Source organism: Patiria miniata, unplaced genomic scaffold (genome assembly GCF_015706575.1).
Source record: "Patiria miniata isolate m_02_andy unplaced genomic scaffold, ASM1570657v1 HiC_scaffold_3, whole genome shotgun sequence".
Lineage (NCBI taxonomy): Eukaryota > Metazoa > Echinodermata > Asteroidea > Valvatida > Asterinidae > Patiria > Patiria miniata.
The window spans coordinates 14403905-14414102 of record NW_024037069.1 but is presented as its reverse complement, the minus strand read 5'-3'; the positions used below and the strand labels follow the sequence as shown (position 1 = coordinate 14414102).

At 41.4% G+C, this 10198-nt stretch overlaps 2 protein-coding genes across 2 annotated transcripts; one reads left to right on the top strand and one right to left on the bottom strand.

Moving 5' to 3' along the window:
• Nucleotides 1-1339: 1339 nt before the first annotated feature.
• Nucleotides 1340-4541, bottom strand: LOC119737307 (EKC/KEOPS complex subunit Tprkb-like). The gene is made up of 4 exons (XM_038211542.1): nucleotides 4351-4541; nucleotides 3120-3245; nucleotides 2514-2687; nucleotides 1340-1954 (listed from the first exon to the last, which is right to left on the bottom strand). The coding sequence occupies exons 1-4, from the start codon at nucleotides 4504-4506 to the stop codon at nucleotides 1868-1870; spliced, it is 543 nt and encodes a 180-aa protein (XP_038067470.1). The 5' UTR covers nucleotides 4507-4541; the 3' UTR covers nucleotides 1340-1867.
• Nucleotides 4542-4664: 123 nt separating this feature from the next.
• LOC119737306 (putative Dol-P-Glc:Glc(2)Man(9)GlcNAc(2)-PP-Dol alpha-1,2-glucosyltransferase) lies at nucleotides 4665-9582 on the top strand. The gene is made up of 3 exons (XM_038211541.1): nucleotides 4665-4859; nucleotides 7205-7402; nucleotides 7693-9582. Exons 1-3 carry the CDS (start codon nucleotides 4695-4697, stop codon nucleotides 8722-8724), a joined length of 1395 nt encoding a protein of 464 aa, XP_038067469.1. The 5' UTR covers nucleotides 4665-4694; the 3' UTR covers nucleotides 8725-9582.
• Nucleotides 9583-10198: the final 616 nt, after the last annotated feature.

The window sequence follows — 10198 nt, the reverse complement described above, 5'->3', positions numbered from 1 at the left end:
AAAGTGAATAGTATAGCCACTTATTCTTTAAAAACACACCCAAAAAAACCCAGGGTCTCATGACTGTTATCCAAACAGCTGCGTCTGGTTTGAGATATATCGAGGGCGCTGTTCATTTTATACTAAAATTTGTATGGAAACAAAACATGACAGACTAAACAGGAACCTCCATCCGTCAAGCTTAGGGCGACGATTGTCATCGAATCTAGCATTAGTGTCAAGAAAATGACTGAGAAAACAAAAATCCTTAAAAAATGTATCGACTGAGGAGGAGTCCAACAACACTATTTTCTTGAAATAAATTATTCAACCAAGAGAGATCAATGAGGCTAAAAATACATGTCAACATCTGTCGATTGGAAGGATGGAGGATGAGTGAAGCAGACCCAAGGACGATGGGATTTGCAACTATTCAGGGTAGTCTGGTGACGAGGCATGGAGGAAGGCATCATAGATGACGCTAGTCCGGGGCTAGGCAAGTGGTTTTTTTTCTAGTCCATATGCTCCGTAGGGCACTGGCTCTGGCTTCCTCCTCCTTCTCTCTGCAGGTTGGCGGGAATCAAAGCTTCGGCTCGGTGCTTTGCCTCGCTCCCCGGGGCACGTAAGCCAATAACAGTCGGCCTGAACTAGGAAAACATCTCAATTATTAACCGGATCGCAGGGTGAGGATTTGATTTGCCGGGTGACTATGAAGGTTATTGAGTTCACAAGGAGGCCATACCAGAATGATATACATGTAAAAGCAGACTCGGCCGTTCAGGCAATGCCTGTTAAAATTCCTGCAAGAAAAACAAAGCAGCTTTTTCTCAGCAGCTGAAAAGTGGAACACCATAATACTGATACAGTCGAATAAGAACAAAGTGGGAAGCGTAAATCTTGCCATAGCAAAAGGCAAGCAAGGCTTCATATGGCCGAAAGAGGGCGCAATTGTACAAACATGGGTAGATTTCTGGCTTATAGTCCGATTGCCATCTGTTCAGTCAAATTCAAATTACAAAACAGAAGTCTAACATAAATGAACTAAAAAAAAAGGATTTGAAAAAGATCACCAATCACCTTTTTTTTTCAACAACATAGGACATTTATTCCAACACTTTGTAAAAAGTATGGTTAAATATGGTATTAAACATCAATTATGGTCATGGGCGTCGCGAGGGGGGGGGCAAGGGGGGCACTTGCCCCCCCCCCCCCCTGGAAAAGCAAAAAAAAAAAAAAAAAAAAAAAGGAAGAAAAAAAAGAAAAGAAAAAAAAAAAAAAAAAAGAGGCGCGAAGACAAAGTGGTGTAAATTTAATGAGTTGGGGGGGGGGGGAAATGTCCCTGCCCCCCTCTAAAACTGATAAATCGAGAATGTGTTGAGAAATACAAGCATTTTTTGGCAAACATTTTTTTTGCCCCCCTCTAGAAAAAATCCTGGCGACGCCCATGATTATGGTATAAATATTACAGAAATTAATGCCTAAGCACATGCATTTGTTTCTGAAGAGAAACTAATCGCTGGTGGGCTGCGCTGGCTACGGGCCTCTGACGAACGTGGCACTTTGTGTCTCCACTTTATTGCTCCCAATGGCAAAGCACAACCTCCTCAAAGTAATCCAGGTAACAACTCACAGCTCAGGATCATAGCTTGTTTCACTGCTGTAGCTGCCCACTTGAACTGGCTGTTTTTCCAGGCTTGTTTCACAACCTTTGACCTTCAGTTGCTGGAATGACATCATTGCTATTTTTACCTCATCTGTCAAGAGTCCCATTCCACCCTAATGCGCCCTTCACTCTCATTCCATGGCCATTCACATTTTACTTGCCATGACCTGTGACCTTTCTGGGATGCCATCATTGTTATTTTTGGTTCATTTCTTAACAGTCTTCTCATAATACCTCCTTCCCTGCCATTCTACTGACCACTGCGTCTAAGACGGAGCACACACATAGTTCCTCTTCGTGAATTTTGTACACCTACAAGACAAAATCAGTTTCCTTTAAACAGGGGGATGGACACTTAATGGATTTGGTCATAGTTGAAAAAAAATTCAAATAAGGCCTAGTAAAAATAAACCAGTTTCTAATCCACGTTCACTTCCAGTTTTCCCGCTCGCCTCCATTTTTGATTTTCTTTTTTTCATTCATACATTTGCTGTATTTTGTCGATATATTGTCGATATATTGTCTATTTATTTGTGACAAAATTAATAGGTAGAAAGGGTTATGGCTCCTTTGAACACAATTTTGTATCAGCATAAGAGTCCAGAAAATGAAAGAATCAATCTGCCATCTCAGAAAATCCGCCATCTTGAGAAAAATAAAAAGGAACAAATGCGCCCGCCTGCTACATTTTTAAAAAACGCTTGGAAGAGGAACTATAATATTTTTTTTATTCGGCCTAATACAGAGCTTGTTTCACTCTCTAAATTCAGAGCAGGAGGGAGATTGGGAAGGGGGGGGGGGCTTAGAACTCAAACATGGGGGCACCTAGTTTTATCACTGCACTGATTAGACCTTCCCCTACTTGACTCACCTGTTTGATCAGACTTTCATCAGTGAAGGAAGACAACTCATCCACACTGGCCATGGAACCATCCACCACCCCCTCCACTGCCTTCATCTTATCCATGGAGTCATCATCTAGAGTGACTGCTAGTAAGCCTGTGTCTTCCTTGGAGAAGCCAAACTGTTGAAAACAAGCACTGATCTGGAAGCGAGAAAAGATCAGAGGCCAATAACTTGGAGCTGTACTAGTCTTAGACTTGACAATGCTTGATCTGGATGTTATTCCCCTTATATAGCCGGTCTGTAACAAGCGAGGTCGCAATCAACAAGATGAATCAAATCCAGTCTTGGCAATATTGGCAGCCCTACCCAGGAAATTCTGAGCATACCTCACGCGAGATGTATTCAAGCTAATGCACGCGGATGAGGTATGCTCTGCAGTTTCTGGGTAGCGCGGCCAATATTGCCTGGATTTGATTCATCTTGTGCGCTGATAGGGACCACAGATACGGCAACTTAACCGTCTTTGTCACGGGACTGGCTGCAAAATTAAAACTCCAGTCTTGGAAAAAGATTTGTAGTCCTATACTGGTCAAAATGCTGTGGATATAATTGTATTCATGCTTCAGCTCACATTTTTCATCGGAGACAAATTGAAGAGGACCTCTGAGTTGATGTTTCTTGTATGCATCCTGAGTCCGTGTTTCCTGACATGTAGAGCTTTATTCACAGCAATCAACACCTGGAAAGGATTGACAATCTGCAACAAACAGGAAAAGTAATTAAGGGCATTTCATTTCTTTAACATTGAGTCTGATGGGTACATGTACATGTAACGTTAAATATACATGTACCTGATGAAGGTTTTGTGCGTGAGGATGGAATATGCTAAGCTGTAACATTAGTAATCAATGAGCAAGTGATGATGTGAAATTGTATTCACGTATAATGTGCAGGTTTTGCTGAGCTTCCAAGTGAGAGGATAAGGGTTAGGCCGAGTAAAATAAATAAGTAGTTTCTCATCCGGCCTTTTTGAAAAAATGAAAGAGACGGTCAGTTTTTTCCCCAAGATAGTGGTTTTTTCCAAGATGGAATTGATTCTTTAATTTTCGCGACTTTTTGCTGATACAAAATTGTGTGTCCAAAGGAGCCTCAGCCATTACCTTTAATAGCTACAATTTGTGGGAAACAAAATAGACCATATAGCATGTATAGTGACAATTTACATGCAAAATATATTGCAAATATAAGAATTTAAAGAAAGGGGAAAAAAAAGCAACCTGGGCATGTTGGGATGACAAACTGTGTGTGTTTTTTTTTACTTCGCCTAAGCTAAGAGTGAGACTAGTCCGAAAACTAGGACTCTACGCTACAAATCGCCTTTTTTAACATTTGGACATACATGTAGTAGGCCTATAGTCGCCCGACCATGTCCAAATGTTAAAAAAGGCGATTCGTCGAGTCCTAGTTACTCGGACTAAATAAAAGGTTCCAAAGATATTTTCCAAGATATAAAATAATACAAAATAATACAAAACCATGATCTATGAAGATAAACAGGCAGTACGAAGGATTTACAAGGAATGTTGTAGACTGAACAGTAGCTCTACTGAGTGGAGCGTTGAACTACGGTACCCTTGTATGGAGGGTACCGTAGTTCAGTTCAACGCTCCACTCAGCAATGCTCAGTAGAGCTAACTGAACATATTGACAAGAAAAGAAAATTTGATAAGCGAAAAATTCTGAGTTCATGAATTAGAGTACTTGTTGAGAAGAATCTGTTTAAAGTTGGTTTTGAAAGTAGAAATACATGTAGATAACAATTATTTTATTAATTGCCTAAATATCAACAAAGTTTGACTCACCATTTTTGGAGTCAAGAGGGCAGCATCAAGTTTTCTAGCCACGATGCTGTTCTTTATTTCATCCACATTCTTCACATCTTTGAAAAGGGCAACGCACACAGCAATCTCGGGGAATAGTTCTAGTCGAAATCTGACAGCAAACTCCGAAGTCGACATTTTGACAAAACAATTATTTTATGTGTTTCTAATTCTAGTTAGGGCTTTATGCCTACTTTTCTCTTCCCTTTTCTCCGAGTGCTGCTTGAAGTTGAAGTTCTACACGAAAGCTGTACAGTAGTCAGGTACCACACTGTCCACTAAACCAGCCATCGGAAGAAGTCTAGGTTACCAGGCAAGAAATCAAAATGGCGGCGCCCATGAAATTTGTTGTGGTGATCGTTCTCTCCATATTTTTTGCTTTTACTTCGGTATTATTCTACCAAGTAAACAAGGTGCAGCCAGAACCGTACATGGACGAGATTTTCCACATACCACAGGCCAAGCAATACTGCAATGGCTCTTTTAACGAGGTAAAATTGATTGAAATTTTTCGTTGTACAACGCGAAACGTACATGACGTACATGACGTACGACGACTCTGTCGAGTTTTTGTTGGCCACCATTTCGTTTACGTGAAGCTAGCGTACTATGCATGCGTGAAGGAATGTCGGACACTTCGCCCCATTTCCACGTCGCCCCATGTCACTTCGCCCCTAACCACTTCGCCCCATCCCCACTTCGCCCCATTCCCACATCGCCCCATCCCCACTTCGCCCCATTCCCACTTCGCCCCATCCCCACTTTGCCCATCCCCACTTTGCCCATCCCCACTTTGCCCATCCCCACTTTGCCCATCCCCACTTTGCCCATCCCCACTTTGCCCATCCCCACTTTGCCCATCCCCACTTTGCCCATCCCCACTTTGCCCATCCCCACTTTGCCCATCCCCACTTTGCCCATCCCCACTTTGCCCATCCCCACTTTGCCCATCCCCACTTTGCCCATCCCCACTTCGCCCCATCCCCACTTCGCCCCAGCCGTTACAATACATGTAAAAAAAAAAAATCTCATCTATTTTTTTGGCTTAAAAACAATTTCAACAGGTTCACTAATTGCTAACCAACGGAAAGAATTAGCCCATCACCAAATGAACAATTCATAACCAACCTCTCTAGCTAGGCTCTCCCCTACCGAGAAAAAAGCTTGAAGTAAAAGATCCAACTTTGTTCCCAACCCGGCTATACCATGGAGCTATAGCTCCATGGCTATACCAACCCGTCTCCCTCTTATCTGAGAGCGACAATACCGTTGACATCCTAATGTCACTCTTGGAGGAACCAATCTCATCTAAATGAAGTTGTAAGTGTCACATATCAGACATATTTCGACGGAACATTTTCCTCAAGGCAGTGAGTTCCTTTTAACTCACTGACCCATACCTACGGATTCTTTGAATCCAGCGGCTGATGATTTTATTCACAAGCCAATAGGAGAGGCGTCTCTGAATGGGATAGAGCCATCATTTCTCTCATCTGTGTCTCGAGCACCTCATCAGAGAGTTTGTATTTTTCCTAAGTTTCTAGAATTGGGAGCATTTATTATCTGGGGTCTTTGGCAGTTTATTTGGTCTGCACCCCTAGCCTTCACCTTTTTCATACTACATGGGGCGAAGTGGGGATGGGGCGAAGTGGGGATGGGGCGAAGCGGGGATGAGGCGAAGTGGGGATGGGGCGAAGCGGGGATGGGGCGAAGCGGGGATGGGGCGAAGCGGGGATGGGGCGAAGCGGAGATGGGGCGATGTGGGGATGGGGCGAAGTGGGGATGGGGCGAAGTGGTTAGGGGCGAAGTGACATGGGGCGACGTGGAAATGGGGCGAAGCGTCCAACACCCGCGTGAAGTGTACAGAGCCATGCTCGTGTACAGTGCCATCCAAACAAGATGGCGGTCAACACTAATCGGCGCGGCAAACTCGTCGTACATTTCGCGTTCAAAAAACAAGTTTTTAAATAATTTTAACTTTAATTGATATGCAGAACTTAGATGTTTTTTATTGCTTTTTCGACCATATAAAGCTACTTTTAATGTTCAAAAGCATATACAAACTTTGTTGATGCTTATTGACGACCTTTGATGCTTGTTGACGATATTGTTGACACATTTTAGTAGGACCCGCTAGTACTACTGCTACAACAACCCAACCACAGGCACAACCACTTGAGCGCTTGACTGGAGCGAAACAGTCGCGCGCGCAACAAGTGCCCGATGGGCCGTCATGAGGCTAAGAAGCATTGTAATCTGTTTTCAATTTTTTTAAGTTGAATCTACTCTACTAGTCTAAGGCCTAACAAAGTGGCGTCTAAGTTCTCCGGGAATTTAGAACGGCTTTGTTAAAACAAATGTTCTATTTTTAGTTTTTGCATTAGCATAAAAACAGTGACAGATCATGTTTGTCTTTAAATGGTTTTTATCTTTTCCATTTGTTTTTGTATGGATTATAATATTAGGCCAAGTTAAAGCATAAACCAGTTTATCACCATGCACGCTTCCTTTTTTCTGGCTACCGCCTGTTTTCTTTTTCTTATCTTTTTAAATTCATATACTGGGCCTATTTGCAACATAATTTGTACACTATACATGTATATTGTCACTATTTGTCTTTTTATGTGTAGAAAGTGTTACTAATCATGGCTCCTTTTGACACAGCAGTTGTGATGGTGTTCGTTGTGGTTATCATGTACATGTAGAGCTTGTACTAGCCATAGACAAAGATCATCTAGGAGAAATTCATGCAACTCAGTCAACACTTTCATAGAAATCACAAAGAGATTTAATGTGAAATTCAATCCTATCTGAATTGATCATCTTTCATCAACAGTGGGATCCTATGATAACCACCCTACCTGGCCTGTACCTAGCCTCAGTCGGTCTGCTCAGACCCATCACTGAGTTGATGCAAGTTGACATGTCTGAGATGTGTACTACTGTCATTCTGCGATCCACTAACATCCTGTTTGCAGTGGGCAACTTGTATTTGCTGTATGCACTGATCATGAGAATCAACAGACATGACAAGGTACATGTTTATTGAGTATGTAACCAACAAGTTTTAAGGTGTAACAATTTGGGGTCACCTTACCCTTGCACAGTGACCAAAAAAAGCAAACAAACAAGTAAACTTACCCCTTTCGGAATTTGAGCTGCAAGTCAAACTTTGTAGAATTGAGTTAGTGAGATACAGTCACAAATTTGCCAAAATTTGTTGACTCGGTTCTGTTGATAAATATGCTCTCTAGAAATTTGCTCAACTACATTATAATATTTTAATCAAATATACGATTTGTTTCTTTAAATAATGGTTTTCAGGCATCCCATGGTTTCAAGCCACTTCTGACTGCAGCTTCCTTGGCCCATCTGCCTGTGCTGTACTTCTTCACCTTTCTTTACTACACGGATCCGGGTTCCACCTTCTTCATCCTCATTATGTACCTATTCAGTCTCCATGGCAACCATATCATGGCTGGTTTGATGGGGGCACTCTGCGTTGTCTTCCGTCAGTCCAACATTGTCTGGGTGGTCTTCACGGCGGGAGTGACGTTCGCGAGAGAGGTGGAGGGTGAGAGAGGCAGGAAGCAGAGTCCGGATGCCGTCAACGACTTTGGAGCCATCCTCACCTCGATCAAGAAGGCGTTGCTGTATCTCCTCAAGATCTCCCATCTGGGGCGTTTGATACTCCTCCTCTGGCCATATGGCCTTGTGGCGGTGGCCTTTCTGGTATTTCTGTACCTCAATAAGGGAATCGTGGTAGGGGACAAAAGTCACCATGAGCCTTGCCTCAACCTACCCCAGCTCGTCTACTTCCTGATGTTCTCAGCTTTCTTTGCTGCACCATATCTGACATCCCCTTACTCCGCGGTCAGATTCCTCAAGACCTGCCTGAAACGCCCGCTGACTTACATAACCCTGACTTGCCTGGGATTGCTTGCCGTCCACTACCTGACTTATGTTCACCTGTACGTCTTGTCAGACAACCGGCACTATGTGTTCAGCATCTGGCGTTTGTACCAGCGTGACCACCTTATCAAGTACTGCCTTGTACCCGTTGCAGTCTACATTGACTGGTGCATGCAGGACAACCTCCCATCCTGCAGCAACCTGTGGCGCCTTGTCTACTTCACCTGCCTAGCTGCAGTCACCGTACCGCAGAAACTTCTAGAGCTGCGGTATTTCATTGTTCCCTACCTACTCTTCAGAGCCCAGATGCCCTTGCAGCCCTACTGGAAGATATGCCTTGAGCTGCTCATTGGTGCGGCAGTGAATATCGCCACCCTGTATCTCTTTCTGGAGAAACCCTTTGTCTGGGAGGGTACCCCAGGTTTGCAGAGGTACATGTGGTGATGTGTTGTGGATTTTAAGTACACGTACATGTACATGTATCTACTTGATGATTAACAATGCCGTACATGTACATGTATGCATTTTAGTATTGTGTTCGTAATTACACTTAAAAGTGTTATCAAGTTATATGGTTTAGTGGAAATTGTCTTGTATGTGGTTAACCAAATGTAATAAAATGTTAAGACAAAACCCAGTTGTCTATTTAAGAAGGTTTAGTAATCCGGAGTCTTGTCACTTACGGTACATTTTGTCTGTGCTAAAGACAACAATTGATTTGAATAATCTAGAATTTAAATGTACTTATACAATGTGCTATAAATTTGAATTAAAGATGCATATTAATAGGCAGAAAGAAATGAGAACGAGGTACGGTGTGCATTATACTATCACCCATAGTACAGTGTATATGACATACTTGTTATTTGATATACATTGTATTGTTAAAATACTTTTGGAATTTGAAATAACACGATTAGAAGAATTGACATCAAGACAAATACATGTACATTGTAACGATGTATGTGGCCAGCAAAACAATCGTGGCTACACAAAAACACAGTCTTCATACTGCTGTTGCTTTTGGTATCAAAACATTGTAACAATTCCTTCCTTGAAAAACATACACGTGATTGTGACAGTAAACTTTCAAACTTCAAAGTCAGTATACATTATACATTGTAAACATTGGTAACATTATAGACTGCACCGACAGTGAAACAATTAACAAGTGCTTGTTGTCAGTTATACATGTACATGTATATTGAAATTTGAAGCTTTAGTGTTGGTAATTAACCATTAATAAATTCACTCTCTGTGAGTACATGACCTTCAATTCTAATAAAAGTGGGGCAAACAAGTTTACAAGCAATTTTAGTCTGACATTAATTACAACTATCTTACAAATACTTGTCAAGTAGAAAAGAAAATGTACATGTAAACTTGCAATGAACCAAGTTCTCCCTTGATAACATTTGATTATTTATTACAATAATTTCAGATTCGGCTAACAGATTTTGCAAGTTTATCATTTCAGCCTGTTTCAAGATTTCTAGCGTTTATACAAATGTGTTCTTTAGTTACAACATGCTTTACAAAACAATGTAAAACTCACATACATTGTATCCGTGGAGATGAAAAGTCTGGTCAACTCACAAAAATTTCTCAAACTTAACATACATGTAATTGATGTCTTTTAGCCAGCATTTGAATAACCCCATAGTTCTATATTGTTTCTTCAACCCCGCTGAAAAAAATAAGGCATTTATTTCAAAATGTCCATAATTTGCAGCAAGCATGATTCAAAAATACAGCTTTTACAGAGCATTAAAAAAAAACCTTCATTAATAGTACTTTTTCTTCACAATACAACACGGTAATTGTTCTGGGCTGGATAAGTTGCCATAGTAACAAGGCAAATATATATTAAATAACATGTTGCATATTAAACTTAAGTGGTAAAAAACTCTTAATACAT